Genomic DNA, 22,103 nt, shown 5'->3' on the forward strand with positions numbered 1-22,103 from the left:
TGCAAGGAATTAAGCCATTGACTTAGTTTCCATTTATCCATTGACTAATGCTGTTGCCGAAAACATCATAATATTTACTCTAGTTTGAATTTTCTTTTGGACTTCGCATCACCACTTGTGCTTGTAAGTCCAAAAATTCTGACACATTTTCTGTCAATGATTTGTTCTTCGTAATTTAAAGGATTCATGCAACTTGCAGTAGATTTTGGATTCAAATCATCGAATAATGGAAAGTGTGGATCATTTTATACGAAGACATAATCCATCATTTCCTTGAAAACTCATATCATTTATCTATACTCATAAAAATTTTTATCCTAAATACATATATTTCTCCGCTTGATTGCTGTAATGTAAAAGTTATTAGTAGTGGGGAATGTGGATTCACCTCTTTCATTTATTCTGATTCATCCGGCATTCATTCATACATGCATATATATGGAAATGGATTTTCAAACAAAATTCCAAAGTGAACAAGACCCATTAAATAACTACTAATTCTATGAATATTACTTTCTTTTGACATTCAACAATAAATCAAGAACTCTTAACATCTAATTATGACACTTTTTTGAAGTTCAACATCAATCAGTTTCCCCTCGCGTTTGATGCGAGTCTCTTGCAAAGCATATCTGTGTCATCTATATAGATTCTAACTCTCGCGCCGACGTCAATTGTTCTGCGCGGGAAATTATCTTTGCGGCGTTAACCGTCACTCATGATTCACTGCCTAAACGCATCACTTCACACGTTTACACATCTAAGCGTGCACTTGAAATTATATATGAACATTCACTGGGAACCTCTTTTGATTATGCAGCGTCATTTTCGGGAAACATTTCTTTCTTCTTGAAGGTCATTCAAATCCTTTATAATTCTTGATGACATTAGCAATGCTAAAGTTCTATGTTTACCCAAACACAGGTGAAGCCTATCTCCACTATCTTCTTTGCAGCACTCGATAGTAATGGTTAGTCACTATTTCTACAATCTGTGTCACTGATTAATTATTTCAGTTTAAAGTTTTCTAACACTAAACACACACAGTTTATTGTAATGTTTTTACGAGCGTTCATCTCTGTCACTCGCAATGGGGAGCAATATGGGCTTGCAGAGGGTTCGATCAAACCCCATTTCAACATGCGATCTATTTCCTTTTGAACTTGAGCCTTTAACCTCCAGGGAACAGGATAGAAAGTTCTACAATACGTTTCGTGCGGCTTAACGTAGAGATGGCATATGTATCCCTTAATAACTCCTGGCCTTTCATCAAAAACGTTTTCATAGGTGAATAATAATTCATTGAGCTGCTTCTTCTGATCTTCAATAATGCAGTCGGATTCATTTAACTTTTCAAACACTAATTGACCGAAATCTTCTTTGACTTGGAACTCATTAATTACGTGCTCTTTCGAATTGTGGGCCGTCCTGATTACTTGCACACTGATCCCACAATTATATTTTCTTGTAATGCCTTTTTTTTAAATATCCAACTCAATTTCTTGTTTATTAACATTCAACCAAATTTTTCCTGTTTTAAAATGTATTCTGCATCCGTATTGACGTAGGCTGTCGACTCCGATAATGCAATCTACCACCAAATTTTTCACAACCAGGAATGTGCATAATATTGCTACATTTCCGACTTCCACACCAAGCAGTGACTGCACCTTTACATTAGCCGATCGAGCCCCAACGGAGCCTATTATTCTGCAATTTTGAACTGGAAATACTGGTACTCGTCTTATATTTCTGATCCTGTTGAATAGTGCCTCCGAAATAACATTTGTGGTTGCAGCTATGTCTAAAACCGCCACTATAGGTACGGTCTCCATAATGACTTGCACTTCGGCTACTGCCACCTGTTCCTTATCCTCATCTTGTTGTTCTAAGTCCTCGGTCAGTTCATCTGCCAGTAATCGTCCATAATTATACGTTAGCATTGGTACACATATCCTGTTGCCCCTCAACCAATTGTTGACCGCTCCTCCGGGGCACGAGTGGGTCCTTACAAGTTTGTTGGATTTTGATTTGTCGGCTGGTTGACATCATCCGTCACTTCGGTACTTACCGGTTGATTCGTAGATGTCCGTCCCCACTGATGTTGGCTATTTGAATTCATTCCTCCCGGTTGATTCCACTTCCTATTATCGTTATTATTCCAGGCTTGGGGTCTGAAATTTCTTTCGTTCCCCCACACGGGATTGTATCTTTTCCCGTTCCTGTTGTTCCTTGAATAGCCCCTCGCAAGACCATTTCCGGGATTACTATTGAGATTTTGAGGGGTTTCTCCATTACTTAACGATCTCTGTTCATTCCTTCTAAGTGTCGATTGATCGCCATTGGCGTAACACATACTTCCACCTTGCCTACCGTTTGGCGGAGGTTCTATCTCCCTATATTGGAATCTGTTATTACGGGCTTTCTGGTTGTTCTCTTCGATAATATCTATATGGTCTAACGTCGTGAGGAACGACTCAAAGTCTTTGTCGTTGCCGTAAATCAATTGATTCCGGATGCTAGTTGGTAGTCTTGCCTTAAGTATGTTTATTATGTCTGGCAAAGGCATAGGTCTGTCCCAGTATCTCGTTTTATTTATATATTTTTCGAAATACTTTCTAAGGCTTCCTTTCGAAAAGGAGAAAGGCTCTGGGTAGAGCACCTCCTGCCTTAGGCGTTCCTGTACCCCTTCTGACCAGAACTTTGCTAAAAACGCCTTCTCAGAATCGTCATATGTCGAGCAAACAGAAGTCGTGTCCGAGGCCCAGATCGCCCCCGAATCTTGTATATATCCTGTAACAAAACTGCCACTCCGACCAATTTCTGGGTAGCACTCCTCTGAAACTTCGAATAAAAACAATTGGATGGACCCCCCTTTTGTCAGGGTTAAAAATCTGGAATTGCCGATGCTTTATCATTTTTTCTTCGGCATGGCAAAGGCTTTCGTAATCTCCGTTAGATAAGAATTCACGCGAACAGCCCGCTTGTGGCAATTTAATGTTTGAATTACTTACACAAGTCGGTATTGTGTGCGAATGGGCAGTAACTGGCTCTATAGTCGCTGCCAACTTCTGCTGCTGCCCTGTATTAATTTGTTCTGAGCTTTGTTATGAAGCGCGCATAGACTCTTCTATCGTTTGTTTCCAATGCTCCAAATCAGCACCTAACTGGTGTCGCACCTCCTCAAGTCCTTTCGCAAACAAATTCTCTTCCTGTTTGCCAAATAAACTCTGGAATGCTGCCTTAACATTTTGCTCAACGTTTTCACACATTAGCCTTTTGTTTTCTAATGTGATTTCGGATAATTTACCCGTTAATACGTTAATTTGGTGGTCTATAACGTCTTGACGCTCTGTCAGATGTTCAACGCTTTCCTTTAGGTTAGCCTGTGTACCTGCCAATTCAGGAAGTTGCGCAATTGCACATGACATGGCGTCTTGCTTTTGTATTAATTGCGGAACCATTTCCACTTGTTCCCGTATAGTATCTATCTTAATAGCCACATACTCCTCCATTTCGACACGTACGCGGTGAGTAGATTCCTCACATTGTGCTTTCACCAATTCTATTTGTGCAGTTAATTTTCGTTCCGTCTCTTCGGCCTAATCTTTGAGTTCCTTGGTCTTCGCCTCTATCCGCTGCTCTAATTCGGAAAAACTGTCTTGTAACTGCTGCTTAATCTCAGTCTGGACTAATTTCATTTCTTCTTGAGTTTGAGTGACTGTCACTAATTGTGCTTTAATATCGGTTTTCAGATTTTCCTGCCCTTCAGTAACTGCGGCTAATTTCGTATTCAAATCATTTTGCCCTTCAGTAACTGAGGCTAATTTCGTATTCAAATCATTTTGCCCTTCAGTAACTGAGGCTAATTTCGCGTCAATATCGGTTTTCAAAGTATTCATGCTCTCGGTTATCATCTGCATCTGTCTCATGATAATTACCAATGGATCTAATCCCTGCTGTGTACTTGCTGTTACACCTCCAGCCGTGTCTACAGGGCGTTCTATTGCGCTATCTGTAGCCATCGGTCCTACAACACTTCTTACTACGTCATTATTATCAGTGCTAACAGCTGAAGGCTGTTGCGTGCTGCTTTGCTCTGCTTGAACATTGCCCTAGTTAAAACCATATAAATGTTCTACTGTCACATATATATATATATATATATATATATAACTCCCTTCTACTTTCAGTATATGTAACTCCGTTTACACAAGAGTACTTCTGTGTCTACTTTCTTAATGTACATATACAGATAAATGCAACTGGGACAGGTCAATGAAAACGCATCTAACATTAACACAATTAATCAATGTTCAAAAACCAAATAACATTAAACAAAAATAAGCGTATACTTCAACTATACTAGCAAGCTTTAATAATAAAAATATAGATTTGGCCTTTTCTCTGCGCCCAACGTGCTGTCTTTCGACTTTATTTGTAGATCCAATTATATAACCTGCGAGTCTTTCCTCTCTTTCCCAAGCGTCAATTAGGTTAGCTCGTCGTAGTTGACATGAAACAGAGAACAAAATTATTTTAGCAACGTCCAAAAACGTGTCCTGTCACGGATTGGCCATTTTAACACTGTTAAACACTGCATTCAGTCGGGAGAATCAATCGTGTGGACAATTTGTTCCTTTTACGAAAGATTGCGAATTCCAGATGTGTACGAAGCGAGAAGAAAATCGGAATATGTATCTCTCAGAAACACGTCAATCCCTCAATCCCTACTCCAGAAGCTGTCCTAGTTACCCCTCTAACAACCATGGAGAATGCATATATGCATCTGTTATTTCAAAGAATAAACGCGCTAGAAAATACTTTGGCGTCGTCTAGCTGTCGCCGCATATGTTACGAGAAAATCAGATCAGATACTTTTCCAAAGTGAATGAATGTGGATGGTTTGATTGACAATGATTAATTGGTGCGTGGTAGAGGGTATTTTCTGTGGGGACATTACATACTGATCAACCCAAGGACAGACCACCACCAATTATATGCTCTACCTGTGTGGGTTGCTACTGGAAGAATAGTGTTCAGTGAAGGATATCGTCACACGATCTAGTGATTACTAACCAACCAGCGCAAGTAGTTGCTTGTCGGCAAATCTCTGGAAAGAAAAACTACTCCTGAAAAAAGCTAACATCAGATTCAGCAACACCACATAAGTGTGCGTTAGCAATACCTAATGAAGGAGCCGTTATAACGTTTTATTCTCTGGTTTTAAAGTGGAAGGACTTTCCGTGCGCTAAACTGCGTGCAGATATTGGACAGATGAATCTTGGCAGTCTAGTATTGTTTCATTTGTCATGGATTAGTTCCTCTCTGCAGCCAACTATATGAAACATTGTCACATCACTGACTGAATCAACATCAATATTTCCCAAGCGAAGTTATCACATGAATTGGACACTGAATAAATATTGTTGGTATTAGTACAGTGAACGCAGTACGACAAAGTACTCTCTCACATTGGAGCAGTACTTTATGTTAATTGTTCAAAGACCTTTGCCTGAAGTTGAATGAAATGAAATGGAAGTTTTGATAGTGTTACTCTCCAACCATTTTCCAGCCATTGCATTTCTCTGAGCTATCGAAAGCAGTAAGCAGTTTTCTGTTTACTTGGAAGGCTACTGTTTAGCTTATTCACAGCAAAAGTGATTTGTGTTTGAACGATAGCGATTAACAGATTTCGTAAAGTTTCAGTGATTGTCCCTAAGGAATGTACTCTGTCCAGTCACCTTAAAGTGACCACCTGTCAAACGCCTGAATAAGTATCTTTCGCAGCACGAAGAGCTGCACGAAGTGCAGGAAGAGTGTCAGTAAGGTTCTGCAACTTACCGACAAGGACGTGGAGTCATGTTGGCTCCAGTGCCGTGGCGGGCTACGCTGGTTTATCGGTTGAGAACTCATGACGCAAACAGCGCGATCAAGGTGGTCCCCTAGATTCTCGATTGGATTTGAATGCGGGGAGTTGGATGGCCAGGGGAGCACGATAAACTCAGCCTGGTGCTCCTCGAACCAAGCACATACATTACGAGCTGTGCGACACGTTGCATTGTCCTGCTGGTAGATGCCATCGTGCCAAGGAAAAGCAGACTACGTGTAAGGGTGGACAAGGTCATCGAGGATAGATGCGTACTTGTTGTGGATGGATCCACTGTGTCTTCCAGAATGACTAGATCACCCAGGGAACGCCACGAAAACATTCCTCAGACCACAAAGCTCCCTACTCCGGCATGGGCGCTACCGATGATTGATGCAGGGAGTTTGCTTTCACACGTTTCACGCCGTACAAACCAACGATCATCTGTCTGAAGGAGCATAAAATACGATTCATTTGAAAGAGACACCTATCACCGTTCAGTGGTCGTCAAGTTGCGGTAATGGCGTGCACATCGAGTCTTCATCGCTGGTGAACAGCAGTGAGCACAGGTAAAATAATGAGAAGCCTATTACGGTGGCCTGTACGCAGCAACGTTTGCCGAACGGTCGTTGAGGAGACGTTGTTGGTTGCCCCTTCATTCACCTGGGTGGTCAGTTCAACAGGTGCACGCCCGTTCATCTGAACACATCTCCACAACCAGCGTTCACTCCCTGTCATTTATGGCCCGTTGTGCACAAGTTGGCTCGGCTCCTCTCTTAGAAAACGCGATTTTGCCACGCACTGTATAGTTAAACCGCGCCGGCACGCGAAGAGTTTACAAACTTAGCCGTTTCGGAAGTGTTTGCACCAATGGCCCGAAAGTCAGTGATGATGCTCTTTTGGACATTAGGTAAATCTCTCCGTTTTCATATTACAACAATTGCACTGTTTGCCGCGTTCCCCCCTCCCCCTTTCTCTCCCCCTCCTCCCTCGTAAGCTTTATATAAACTCCACTGCTAGTGTTGCCACCTACCGTGAGTGACTTGTTATTGCACGTTGACGTCGTACTTAGGCGATTGTCAAATTACTGTGACTGGACCTTGTGGTACCATAGCCTGTTCTTCTGGGCTTCTCGGCATAATACTCTTATGCGCATGCATGATAAACATGACTCGATCACGTTTAAAATATATAACTTCCAGTAAGATGACTTCCTGGGTGTCAATTGGAATTACGAAACGTCATCCTAAACGTGATTCACGTTGATTAAATCCTGTCTGTATTTTAGGGCTCTACAGATATGCCTATGCTTCGCGTGATTGGCTGGAAACATTCGTCATTTGAGTTAATCTGCTGTGAAAGATATGGCACAGCTATTTATAAACGAAAACACAATAGAAACTACCTTAGAATGTCATGTTCAAGCAGTTTGCAAGTGTACGTTATTGCGACTGACCCGGGTAGAAAAATTAAATCACGAGCAATAAAATCCGTCATTGTGTCAACAAAAATTTAGTTCAGAACCGAGGGAACCAGGAAAAGGATGGCTGCATCAGTACACTTGGAACCTTACGGTGATCAACTAGTTACCATATGCGGCAAATTTGCATGACGAGTAATTGTCTGAAACATATTAAGTAGTGTAGGAAATTTGAGCAAAGATCTAATTTGCTTTATTAAATTATTACTATTACTGTTAATAACTTTTTCTGTTGCACTGGAAGCTACTTTTCACACGACTCCCGTTTATTTGGCATAGCATGATTTCCGAAATAATTGTGACAAGAAACAGGACAGCTTTCATCTGCTACCATTCCGCAATCTGACGTAAAGGAATTTTTTGGGCTTGTCCGCCTGCATATCTGGGTGGTAACGTGCTAGCCTCCCACACAAGCGGGCCCGGGGTTGATTCCCGGCCGGGCTCGAGATTTTCTCCGCACGAGGACTGGGTGTTGCGTTGTCTTCATCCTTTCATCCTCATCACCTGCATGCAAGTCGCCCAATGTGGCCTAGACTGAAATAAGACTTGCAAAAAAATGGTTCAAATGGCTCTGAGCACTATGGGACTTAACATCTATGGTCATCAGTCCCCTAGAACTTAGAACTACTTAAACCTAACTAACCTAAGGACAGCACACAACACCCAGCCATCATGAGGCAGAGAAAATCCCTGACCCCCCCCCCGGGAATCGAACCCGGCAACCCGGGCGTGGGAAGCGAGAACGATAAGACTTGCACTTGGCGGCCGAACTTAGCCGGATGGGGCTCCAGGGCAACGATACCATACGCTCATTTCCTTTTTTTTCTTTTTTTTGTGAAGATGGGGCGAGTTTTGCTTGTTACCTTCAGTTGTTAATGTTTTATAACGAAACATGAGCCTCTAGCCGCAAAGAATTCGGAAAAAACACAAATGGTTAGCCGTCTACTATCTCACACAAGCTCGTTTTGGACGTGATGACTTCAGCCAACGTCAGTGCAAAGTTATTTTCTTCATAAGATGCCATATAAGTGTCTGTATTATTGCTTCGAGGACGTTAGTACTAAATTTTTTCCCATAATTTTCTTAAATGGAGGACTTGTCAACTATCTTTTTGCCACTGCTGTCGAGGGCGGAAGATGTTAATGTCAGCTGGACGTGATTTTAGAGCGCGGTTTAATTGTGGGAACGGCAGTGTTGTCAACCTGAAGCAAATTGCCCTGCGGCGTGCTAAATGCTGTATTCTGTCACATTAAACTTGTCCAGTTGTCACATGCGCACCAGTGTCCGTCACTCAGACATCATAGAGCGAGTGTTGCGTAGCCCTCCGTTCTCAAGACAGAGGGCTCTGAAAATGCATGTAATCTAAATTGTTAATGGCCAAACAGATGAACTGAGTCCAGAAGCAAGCAATTACGCACTTCGTAATGCTGAGCCTCTCCGACGTTGGTGGGCGTCTTCTGTATTTCATTTACGGACCAGTAAAACTGAAAAAGCTTTATAGCATATTATTGCTAATTAAGAAGAGAGTATTTGGCAGTAAAGTAAAGAGCTTAGGTGTCTCCATAAGCCGTAGCTTAGCGGGATGTCGATATGTAACGGTTTGCAAACGTAAATTCACTCCGTCAATTCTCTTGAAAGAACTGGTCTCCAGTTACCACTCCATTGTCCAGCGATAACCTAACCGAATCCCCCGAAATAGTATTTCGATGCTAGCGTATCGTAAGGGTTTTAAGAAAAATATTTCACCTGTGTGTACTTACTCCCACTTTCAAGTTAACAGCTATCGTGGCGATAAATAAACCGCCGAAAAACTTGATACAACGCCGGGGCCTGGCGGTGTTTGGGTCGCACCGCAATTACCGGTTCCGGCCACATTGGCTTTCAATTTCAGAAAATTTTTGGGACTGTTTTCGAAAAGCCTAAACGCCAGAATTAACAAGCGTTATCACACTACTTGTCTTTCAAATGGCGTTAAAAAAGATACATCGTCCTATTAAAGAATCTAAGTTGCTACTATGTCTCGGTTAACAGGATTAAACACAGAAGAAATGTTGTGTGTCAACCTCATTTCGGGTTGGGTTGGGGTTGTTTGGGGGAAGAGACCAAACAGCGAGGTCATCGGTCTCATCGGATTAGGATAGGAAGTCGGCCGTGCTCTTTCAAAAGAACCATCTCGGCATTTGCCTAGAGCGATTTACGGAAATCACGGAAAACCTAAATCAGGATGGCCGGACGCGGGATTGAACCGTCGTCCTCCCGAATGCGAGTCCAGTGTGATAACCACTGCGCCACCTCGCTCGGTCCTCATTTCGGTATCTCGAAAGTATCACGCAGTAAGAGTTGTTATGTCTTACGCGACTCGCCATGTGTATAAAGTATTATCACTAATAATGTAAACTGAACTAGTGTATCTCAACTGAAAGTTCGTTTTCTACACAATGGATTGTATTTCGTATGAAAAATATAGAAAATACTGAATGTACAAGTCGAACACAGTCTTACCCTCATTGCAAAGATTTATTTTTAAGGAGCTGCGCTAGATACATCTACGTTGTTTGTTACATATGGCAGCTTAACTCGCGAAGGTTTTACAGACGTGTGTGTTTTTGCAAACGGTAGCTTAACTAGAAGTTCATTTGCTCTGACAGCATCTGAATAAAAATTTCACCGATGTACAGAGTTTGAAAAGGATGTGCCCTTCCACACTGAGTCACTCGTTCGCCAGATCTTGGGTGCAACCTTTACAGACAGATGGAACGGCAAAGGTCAACCATTATGGGCAGTATGCTCACCGGATATAATCCTTCTTGACTTTTGTGTGGGCTCACGTTAAGACTGTGTTCAGTTCACCAGTTTCTGATGTGCAGCCTCTTAATTCACGAATACGACACGGTGTGGAAGTGGCGACGGAGAAGAGTTTGGCAAGTACGGGGGTAGAAACCGCGTACCGCCTAAACGTCCAACATCCAACAAACGGAGCACATACGACATTTTATAGCAAAAAGTGTGGTTTGGGTTAAGCTGCTGCTTAATTATATTTAGCAGTTTTTGTAAACAGGGAAATACTGGATGCTCACCCTTTAAGTTAGTATTCTCGTTTAAGACCACACGATTTAATGACGCTGCTTTCCTGTATGAATCATGACATTTCCCTTTCCTTTACGAAAATGGTAATAAAGTGTTGATTCTAGAAGGGTTAGGACTCTCATTGCGCGAGGTATGGAAAGCGCCAGTTGCCCACTGTGCGTGCTGTGACGGCCGCTTTGCGTTCTGCCCACAGGCTACTCGCTGATCTACAACCCGTGGCTGTGCCTCATCTTCGAGGCGATGGAGAGCGTGACCAGCTCGCTGTCGTTCACGGCGGCCGTGACGTACGCCGCCAAGCTGTCCACCACCACCACAGACACCAGCATCCAGGGGCTGCTCGGCGGACTCTACTTCGGAGTCGGTAAGTGTCCAGCTCTCGCTCCTCAGCGCTGCGGTCACGCTGAGAATTTTCCAGGCAGGGTTCGACGGTCGCCAATGGGAACCGCCGTAATATTTATATGAATATGGTATCTGTTCTTTCGGACATATCCGAAAGAACAGATACCATCTTTATATGTAGGTAAGGCTAACCGGCCATTGACCTTCTTCTGTGCTGGATGCACACGCATTGCCCGAACTCTTACAGGACTCGGTAAGGTTGTCTGTCGCGAGTAATGAGTGTAATGGGCAGGGGCACTACGAATGTAGTGTGTGGACATTAAGTTGGGAGTGTTGCTCTCACGGGGAAGTGCAAGGGATAAATGCCTGCACTCGCACTATCCTCTGTGCCCTCGGTGGCTCAGATGGACAGAGCGTCTGCCATGTAAGCAAGAGATCCGGGTTAGAGTCCCAGTCGGAGCACTCATTTTCAACTGCCCCGTTGATGTTTATCAACGCCTGTCGACAGCTTATGGTCTTGATTCTTATCATCATTTCGCCGTAATATTTAGTCTTCTCTGCACATTACAAATTGTCTGAGATGCCCATATGACTTACTTGGAGTGAAAGGAAACAGAGTACTGTGTTTGATTGGATGGAGTTCATCTGAACCTTTATCTACATATAACTATTTATAGAAAGTGTATCTGCAGCCGAAATTACTCCGGAAAACGTGATGTGGACTCGTTTTCACAGTCTTAAGTTTCACGTGGGCGTTGCAGACGGAAGTATCCTCTCCAGGCACATGTCGCACAAGTCCTGTCCACCATCTTGAAACAAGTCGGTGAATTGGGGTCTGTCAGTTAACTGCGAGGCAACCGCATGACATTTGATCTTTGAATGCGAGGCGTTGGAGATTAAAAACAGACTATTCGGATCAACTGGACCTGAGGATATCGTCTAACAAAGCACTGGTAAAAGATCTTTCACTGTTCAAGGATATTGGTTGACTTTACTAGAGACACAGGGAACGATAACGCACATTAAACTCTGTGCAGCAGCAGGCTTGACCAAGTTGTTCTTGCTTTCCTGATAAAATCAAATCAAATCAAATCAACTGAGATGCGAATTGGGAAGCCCATTCTGGTGCGGAACTCAGAATGGGGCAGAAGGGGCGTTGGCGCCCATACTTCAGTCCTGGTATCCAATCCTGAGCGGCGCAGACTCTTGCGTCTGGAAGCAGTGCTGGAGCTGCCTCCACTTTACGGTGGCGAGTGTTTAATTTGGCAGGTGTGTCTACGCCAAACACCACGCTAGGCCCGAACCGATTTCTCAGGCCTCATGGAAATTGTGGAAGCGCGGGTTTCACTTTGTTTCATTCTGTTAATTCAACTTCTCTTTAACACGTGAGTGATTATTCGTTGCCTAGCAGATGCAATTTCATATCATGCAGGCTGAACTATCATTACTGAAGAACGATGTGAGCAAAGCAATTTTTTTTTTTTTTTTTTTTTTGTCACGTCGCGTAGTTTTTGGCCGAACTCATTCCAATTGAAATCTTTCGTTTTGGTTTGCTTGTTTTTCCTGCGGCCCAATTACTAATGTACCATGTCCATTTCTTGTGTTCTTTGAAGATCTTAATTTTCAGATGTTCTTTTGAGATTTAAATAACTTGTAGAATCTTTACTGCTATTATGCTAATTAGGAGAAATTTTAAATAATCTAATGTGTCCTGGACTTGCAGTTTAAGAAAGCAGAATCATGAAACAAGATTCTTTCCAGTCTTGCGACTTAATCTAATTGTGTCCATTTCGCAAGAGACTTGACACAGTCGTAGATCCGTTGACCAAACCCTTCCTGACTAATAAAGATTTAGGGTTTTTCAACACTTTTATTGCCATGGTGCAATGTGTGCTATTAAGTTTTTGCCAAAATCGCGGTGTAGTTCTTAAACAGGATCCAGTTTGAATAAAAAAGCGCTGTCGCACTATGCAGTTAGCTTCCGTAGCCCGAGTGACCAGCGCGTCTCACTCTCATATGTGAACGACCCAGGTTGAATTGCCGAAACTTAAAGGTATTTTTCCTTAGTGAGAGGACTATGACGGACTGCACTGAACCTCCTGGTGACAAATGAGAAACTACTTGAATGAGTAGTGACTCAAACGACTCAAAAGAAGCGAACGACCGGAAAAGCGGCGTGCTGGTCACATGGCTCCCCATATTGCATCTGCGTGACGCTGCGTGAAGAGGATGACACGGCAGTCGGTCGACGTCGCGTAGTCGTCTGGATATGATCGCAGCGCACACTCCTGCGCAGAGCGACCTCATTCCACAAGCAGTCGCCACGAACTTGTTGTCAAGCTATTCTGGAATCTGTTATCGACCTTTAGTCAATCAAAGGTCAGGAAAGCAACACTTAAACACTTGTAAAGGCATGCTTTGGACAGCCAGTAGGAGATGAGAAAACGATCATTCATATTATCACCCACGCACTCGGCTCGTGATCACAACGTTACAGGTGTTACTCAGCTGGATATATGCCACACTGCACCAAGTCACATTTTCCAAGAGGATCAGTTAGCTACAAATATTGCGAAAGGTAGCTGCAAAATGTTTCACCAATATACAAAGCGGAATAGTATATCACTTAGTAGTGAACATCCTATATAACTAAGTTATTCCAAACAAATGGCAAAACATGAATTGAAAGTATCAAGATAAGGTTTCAACAATAGCAGTGCCGATAGCTCGGACTCTGAATTACGGAATTGAGACTATTTTCTTCACCTTTTACAAAACAATCACTGGGAAGTGGTAAGCGTTACGAAGTGTAACTCTGTTTGCAGAGATTGTGGTAGCCACAGACACCCCTTACGCCCAATCTCCTACTCACGGAACTGAAACTCGGTAATTTTTTTTTCAAACAGAAAACACTCTGCAAAACAAAAATGTGGTGATATTGTAACTGCAATAATCTTAGTGCCTTTGATCTTCTCTATACTCCTGCAGTTAACTGACTTGAATATGTCTGCCTCCAAAAATTAAGATTCAGCTGATAGATCAACAATTTTTTTACTGATGCAGAGCTCCTATACGCCATGGACAATACCTTTGTGAAATAACTAGAAACAGATTGCACGAAAAAAAATTTGAAAAGTTGCAGTTGATATATGAGGAATAATTTCAGCTCAGTAAGATTTTATTTCAGAAAGTAAAACAAGTATGAATTTTTGTAAATCTTCCTTGATATCTTCCTCCTGCTTAGGCAGGTTGAAGCTCCCACTTACCAACGAAATAACTGCCTAGATATTTATATTTATTATTGTTGTTCAGATCCAACCGACACAAAATTAGTTTTTATTTCTTGTCACTCAAACAGATTTTTCTACTCTCTTGGGGTTGCTAGTGGATACACTACTCTGACATTAATGTTAATAGTTAGAGCTTCTGCACTATTCGTCTTTCTCCATGTACACTTTTAAAAAAATGCTTTTGGTTAAGTTTTCGTCATATAGGAAGTTCTGCAAAACATGTTGCCAAGATTAGGTTTCCTGAAGCAAGTTTCACTTGCTTTTAGTTCTGTAATGTGCCTATTGTAGAACAAAATACTGATACAGGTAACAAAATGAAGAAGAGAACGGTGTAGTACAGCTACAATGTCATTATTGATGACGGAATAAAGGTGTTCCAATTGATGATGAATCATTTGAATCTTATAACAAGTTGTTGCAGGTGTACTGCTTCGTTCCAACGAAATACCAGTTTCTATGTAAGAGACAGTGCATTGTGGAACTACAAGAGTTGGAGCTTCATAGGAAATGGAGATACCTCAACCTTGTGGCTCCTATTAACACATTAGGAAACAAACGAACGCCAAAACAAGGCTCCGTTATAGTATGTGTGCGAATAATTTCGATAAGAGTACAGAGTTAGCACAACTGATTATACTATCACTGACTTTGCATTAAAAGGATTTCGTGTAATTGTGGTGAGTCGTGAAAATAGCTGTGCAAGCCACCAGTGCGAAAGTTTACAGCTCTATCAGTTTTATTCCTGATAACATACCCATTCCGCATTTTTCAGTGAATTTAGGCATTTGCACAATACCAGCTATTCACTCACATACGTCCTTCTCATACGTTTCTCACAGAAACTGCAAAAGTTGAAGAAATTTCTTGATAGAAGTGGCGTGTTTGAGAGATAGGGGGCGACAAATGACGGGGCCGCCATTTTGGTTCACATACCTTTAAGCTCCAAATTATATTAATTTTCTATCTTTCGAAGCATAGAAACGCAGCTTCTCTTCTTCAGCGTCAAAATGGTGCGTGTTTGCTTTTCATGCCAGCGGGCGGGCAGCTTCTCCGGAACGTGCCTCTGTTGTCGACTTCCCGCTTCTGCAGCCCGTAATAGGGCACTTGTAGCCAACTACCCATTCGTCAACCTAACTGTAGTTAGTACATCCTCCGTCACGTACTGCAGACCCGTAGCCAAGGTCACTGTCATAAATTAAGACTACACACTCGTGCCTCTCAGAAGAATCTTTCACAAGAGTCGTAAAGTCTCTGTGCTGATGCTAAAATTAGCAATTCAGTAAGCAAGCAATAAGTTTGCAATACGACACGAAATGTAACGTAAATAGTGTATTGTTCCGGCAAGCACTTAAAAATGCATATTTCTAGAGCTGAAAGATATTAGTTATGTATATATAAAATTTTTGCTTAATTTTTTCCTATACCTATTACTAAATAAAAAAATAATTTTTGCTTAGCGAATTTCAACAGTATCGATGCTTAAATCCAAAACGTACGTCAAACATCAAAATACCACACTTACTCGAGAATAAGATTGGTTCAAAATGAGTTTCGTTCTAAAAATCTGTTTTTCAACCGTTATCCAAAATTTTCTGGTCATTGAACTATAAAATTACGGCAGTTACAGCAATTTAAGAAACTTTATATACGAAAAAGATACACTTACTTCCATGAAAATTCCATAGAAAAGTACATGAAATAACTATTGACAATATGTCTAGTCGGAGTTTTAATTATGATAAAAATAATGAAAAATTATTTCTTGTGAGTAGTTTGTGGCTTGTACTCGCCAATGGAATGAATGCCAGTCTCGGTTTTCCTGTTCAAATCTCGATCGTAAAGTCAATCATCAGAACGTAGCATACGAAGCATCTGTCAACTTCAGCTCTTCGGGTGAGCAGTTTCGTTAGTGTCACACTTATTAACTTGGGCAATATACAGTTAATTCCTCTCACTCAGTTCGCGGAAGACAGAAATGACAGATTACCAATTTTGTAGTTCATAAAAAGAAGTCTCTCAAGATATTGAACATTATAAATAGTTCTGAATCAACTCATTAAATTTGCCTCTAATATTATCGCCCACAATTAGATATTATTTTAGCAGTAATGTTTGTACGATCAGACTCTCAACGAAGTTGTACAAGAAAATATCGTGAAGGGAAAAAAAGGCAATGAAGAATTTGATGTTTTTGGGGTCTTAATACCGGAGACTGTTTAGCAGCTTTCCATGCTAAAATATTCTGCACAAGCTCCTTTGTCTCCACGACCCTACTGAAAACTACTTCTGTATTTGAACTTTAGCATACTGTGGTTAAGCCTTGCTCTCCCCTGAAATTACTATCAACCAAATTCCCTCCATAGCTTTGATACCTCAGGATGAGTCCTGTCAGCCTATCTGTTCTTTTCGTAAAGGTGTGCTACAAATTTCTTATCGCCCCAATTCGATCGAGTATTTCTTAGTTCTATTGTATTGTATTGTATTGTATTGTATTGTATGTTAACCGGGGACCTATAAACGACGGAGAGGTTCCGTCCCCGCCGCAGCCGCAGTGATCCACAACCCCACGAAGACTACCGCAGTCCACTTCACCCCTCCGCCGCCCCACACCGAACCTAGGGTTATTGCGCGGTTCGGCCCCCGATGGACCCCCCAGGGAACGTCTCACACCAAACGAGTGTAACCCCTCTGTTTGCGTGGTAGAGTAATGGTAGTGTACGCGTACGTGGAGAACTTTTTTGCACAGCAATCGCCGACATAGTGTAACTGAGGCGGAATAAGGGGAACCAGCCCGAATTCGCCGAGGCAGATGGAAAACCGCCTAAAAACCATCCACAGACTGGCCGGTTCACCGGACCTCGGCACAAATCCGCCGGGTGAATTCGTGCCGGGGACCAGGCGCTCCTTCCCCCCCGGCAAGCAATGCGCTAGACCGCACGGTCAACCGGGCGGGCCTCGTGTCTTAGTTACTCCAGTTACGCATCTAATCAACATCATTATTCTGTAGCACCGTATTTAGAAATATTACATAAATTTACTTTCATCGATTTTCATAATTATGTGGTCACACTTCTGTTTTGAACACACATGATGCTCAGAATTTACCGAAATGACCTGAAATTGTACAGAGTGGCCAGAAACAGTCTGAAAAGCTCGTAAGGGTGTTGCAGGTTTGGTTGTGCTGATAAATTAGTGCTAAGAAAAAAATTAGATACTTTGCACCGTTTCAATCAGGCCGTTCTTGCCTGCACAAACTCAAGCGGCCCGTTCGGTTTCCTAAATCCGATCAAGAGGGCGGTACAAAAACTGGATAATGGGGGGGGGGGGGGGTTAGTAAGGATGGAACCTGAGTCAGAGGCTGAGTAGTCTCGTACTGTATCATCTACGCTTTGAGAACAAATGGCACTATTTGTATCTGGCAGCGTGCTTGAATTTGCGCGCGCAACGGCATGCCTGGCTAAATTCATGGTAATTACTACGGAAACGGTGCAACGTATCGAATTTTATTCTTAACAATCATTTGCCGGCGCAACCTACCCTGGAACGCCTTTGCAAGCTTTTGAGACTATTTCTGACCACCCAGCATATTTTTGAGCCCGCAAAATGACACATATGAGTTGATTTTTTTGTGACTCTCGGTTTGTTTCCGCAGGCAAAGGAGCTGGCAGCCTGGTGGGCGGCTACCTGATGAAGGGGATCGGGGCGCGACCCACTTACCAGGTGTTCGCCGCGATGTGCGCCGTCGTGGGCACCTTCTACTTCTTCTTCAACAAGTTCTACCTGCGCCGCCGGCCGCAGGTCGAGGGTAACGACATCATCAAGGACAAGATAAAGTTTATGGACGGTGGAGAAAAGGGATTTGGGAAATCCAAAAAGAACAAGAACAAGGAAGCGGGCGCTTTCGCCATCGAGACTTCCCCAATCAACAAGGACACGTCCAAAAGTTACTCCGCCAATGAGGTGGTGAACGCGAGCATAGCTGCTGCCAACTTCGACACGACGGCGCCTGCTGCCGCCGGCTGGAACGTCAACCACGCTTACGAAGATACGGAGGGGCAGAGCGCCACCGAGCAGTGTAGTGACGTGAAGGAGAAGCCCAATGAAGTTGACGAGAACAGAAGTGAAGATCGAGGTGACGAGCAGCCGCCGGAAGAGTCTGAAAGTCCGAAGAAGGTTAAGGATGAAGAGAGCAGCGGGGCACCCGCTAGCACCGAAGAGGGCGACACCACCCAGGAAGACACGAAGACTGCCTCGGCAGCACCAGAAGTTACGCCCCCGAGCGCGGAAGGCGACGCGAAATAGTGTTCAAGGACGCGACCCAACTGGAGCCAGAATAGCCGCCACCGTTGCCCTTAGCTGTCTGTGTCGGTGCGAGCAGGGGAATGACACTTCGAGAGACCGCGCTCGTTCGAGGACGACTTGTACGGAGAACTGGACATCACTGTTTTTAAGGAATGTGACTGCTAGGCCATGTGGCGTGCATTCTGACCAGTAAACTCTGACACAGCAACGTTTCGTTGTTCAGTATTCCTGTGACATATTGTAACATAACTTGTTGTATATAAACTTTGTTAGGTAAAAATATGTGTGACAATAAAGTTATTTTAAATGACACTAAAATGGACACTACGAAATGGACAAAATGACATCAATAAATGATCTCTGTAGACTAAGATAGCGATTCTTGCCGTTAAAACAGAGCTCAAAATTGTTCATTCCTGTTTGTATTAATTCTTCCACTTCATTCCTCTAAAGAGGATGGATGTAGAACATTAACAGAAAGGGAACTATATACATTAGTTCCCTTTCTCAACTTGTTAGTGCGTGTCTAAGACCTGTAAAAAAAATATAAAATACAAATTCAGTTAAAGATTTGAACTGTGTCTCCTATTCTTTTCTCACTTTTATCCTCAAAAGCACATTATCAATCAAACTAACTGTGCAGTAGAATGCCACATGTCACTGCTCTGTCCACTACGCATAAAGCAGTGAGGAAGACTTCATCCCGTCTAAGTGACTAGGCGGTGACATTCTGCGCCCGAGTAGTTGCTGACTCACTTCAAGCCAATAGAACAAGAATGACCAGCAGTTCCATATTTTCTTGCTGTGGCAATAGTGTCAGGTATGAAACAGAACTGAGGTTGAGCCAGGTTACGTTGCACTTCACACACAAAAGACGTAAGGATTTGTCTGGTGATCGTGTTTAAATGTCACAGACCTCTAATATATCTAGGATCATGCAATAAATCAGTAACACTGTGAAACTCGACAGATGGGTACTTTATTTCCTTAAAGAATTGCAGTTAAAGCACTTTAAAATCATCAGTTATTTCAGGGAGCTTGCTTTAAAGCCCTTGCCGTCAGGTCGCACAGGTGTGTGAACGATGTTAGACCCAGGAACTCATCGAATTCTTAAAACACGTAACTGTATCCCATACAGATAAATCAGGTAACTATGAAAAAAACCACGAGCTCAATGAAAATACTACCTTTTTATTTTATTTTGATAGTAAAAGTAGCTGTAGTAAATTTGTTTGTGTTGTTCATTCTGCATAAATAACAACTGTCGGTTTCGTTAGGGGTGTCGTCTAAGCTAAAAGCTACGTTGTAGCTATGGCGCTTTTGGAAGTGGATTTAAAAGTACAAGATTATTTTCGTAAAATGAAGAACAAACCGCCTTCAGTCACAAGTTGCGTTTATTTACTGCACTTTGCATTTCGAGCCCTGGAGGCTGTCCCACAACTACTTTTCATTTGATAATAAAATCTATCAACAGAAAGAAGGCTTAGCTATGGGTAACTGCATGTCAAGTTTCCTAGCTGACATTTTCATCAACCACTTAGAGAATAAGTTCTTCAAAGGAGAAAATAAACTTGGTCAAAAAATTATGTATTACAAGAGATATGTACTTGACACACTACTCTTATTTGATGGCACTAAAGATGAACTTGAAAAACTCCTCACACCATTCAACTCACTCCACAATAAAATAAAGTTCACAATAGAACATGAAACAAATCTATCCATAAATATCTTACACCTCACAATTGTGAATGAACCACAAGAACATAACTTGTACATTTATCGAAAACCAACCTACACTGACATCACAATACATGAATCTTCATACCACCCGAACACACATAAGTATGCTGCATTTAGATCAATGTTGAACAGGGTACATACATTACTTTTAAAACCCAAAGCACTAACACAAGAAATAGATACTATTAAAACAATTGCAGTAAATAATGGTTACTCTGTAAAATCAATTGATAAACTATCTAGAAAAATTCAGACCAAAATCACTCACAAAAACACTGAAAAGAAAACTACCGACACAAAACAAATCTTCACAAGCATTCCATACTTAGGCACAATATCACAAAAAATAGCTAACTTATTCATAAAAACCAATATTAAAATATCTTTCTCCACAAACAGCAAACTTGGATACTACTTACCTCACACAGTGAACACAAACTAGCCAATAACACAACACAGTGGAATATATAAATTACAATGTAACAGTTTCCCTGCAATTTACACAGGAAAAACTGGAAGAACCTTCCACACACGGTATAAAGAACACACCGACGCCTTTCGACTAAACAATTTTGAAAAATCTACAATAGCTAACGACATGTATGTTAATAAACACAGACTTGACGACATCCACAACAGCCTAACTGTACTTCACACAGAACCCAACAGTAAAAAACTTAATCTACTAGAACAGTTAGATACAATGCTACACAAAGAAAAATATTCCGAAAACTTGTTGAATGAACAGAGTTTAACACCACAATTTTTTCTACACCTTTAAAAGTTTATTTTTTTCTGAGGAATCAAATCTATAATAGTACAGACAGCTGACAACCTACAACATGGTGCCAAATAATTATAGAATCAGTGAGTGTAAGTTCAACACACATTTCAGTAGTCGAACGGAAAACTAATTAAGAAAGGTGTGTGATTGTGTAAGTTGTGCAAGACCTGGAAACCATCTACGTAGTTATTTACATTGAGTTGTACCATTAGATCATCTGTAGTTAATGACCTACGTCACTGAGAAATATATTGACAAGTAGTCCGTATTTGTAAAGGATCTACTCTGATAGCATCAGAACCAGCAGAGGTCTACTGTGGTGCTGAAATAAGAGGAAATGCTAATAAAAGTTTCTGAGAAACGGTAAGGTCAGACGTTTACTGACATAAAAACTTTTAGGCTGAATGCGGGAAAAGTATTTTAGTTTTACAGTATGACATGTGAATGAAGATGGAGGCGAAAGGAATCTTGTTACAAGCCAATATCATATTAGCATCGGAATATCCAAATTAACAGGCTGATATAGAGGTGACAAAGATCCATTGGGAAATTTGCACGAGGACAGTCTGTACGATTTTGGTGTTTGGTGAATTTTGAGCGATCAAAATTCCGCCTACGACGTGTAGAATTTATAGACGACCAACATATGGACATGACCAAAATCAGTTTATTTTTATTAGTACTTAATTTAGACAAATAAGTGTGTAGTACGTCAACCACTGATCTCCATAGACTGAATGTCGCTATTTTCGAAAAACTGTAAAGAATGGTATAATAAAACGTGCTGACAAATTAAGCGATCTGCCTAGTGAAAATGTAAATGGAAAAGAGACCTTTGGTTTTCCTGGCCAGAACAGCGCATCGCATCCTTAAATTCAATAAATAACCAGTACAAAATTCCATTTCAATGTCTCCTGCACCAAGCGCAATAACTTGAATGCAGAATTAGCGAATATCGAGCAGGTTTCAAACCAAATAGATAGTACCCAAAACAAATTTCAGTTCTCAAGAACAAAAAAAAAAATTACAAGAAAGTTTAACTTAGTTTCAAAAAAGCTTATTAGTGAGTGGATCGTAAGTCACTTCCAAATTCTGAAAGACCACCAACTGAACTTCAGAACAGATGAAATTTTTCGTGAAACAATTAATGATACAAAATCTAAGATCAAAAGCAGTTTCGGAACGCTCTGAAATTAAAACCAGAATGAG

General features: G+C 41.7%; 1 protein-coding gene across 2 annotated transcripts in view; it reads left to right on the top strand.

Annotated features, from left to right (window-relative positions):
* LOC126249339 (major facilitator superfamily domain-containing protein 6-like) overlaps window positions 1-18,921 on the top strand; it is a 346,945-nt gene extending 328,024 nt beyond the window's left edge. For both annotated transcript variants that reach the window (XM_049950997.1, XM_049951003.1), the window contains exons 9-10: window positions 10,630-10,797; window positions 17,718-18,921. In XM_049950997.1, coding sequence (XP_049806954.1) covers window positions 10,630-10,797; window positions 17,718-18,367 — 818 coding nt within the window. In that variant the 3' untranslated portion in view covers window positions 18,368-18,921. The remainder of the gene's footprint in view (window positions 1-10,629; window positions 10,798-17,717) is intronic.
* The last annotated feature ends 3,182 nt before the right edge of the window (window positions 18,922-22,103 follow it).

The sequence above is a fragment of the Schistocerca nitens genome, chromosome 1, assembly GCF_023898315.1.
Source record: "Schistocerca nitens isolate TAMUIC-IGC-003100 chromosome 1, iqSchNite1.1, whole genome shotgun sequence".
Taxonomy (NCBI): Eukaryota; Metazoa; Arthropoda; class Insecta; order Orthoptera; family Acrididae; genus Schistocerca; species Schistocerca nitens.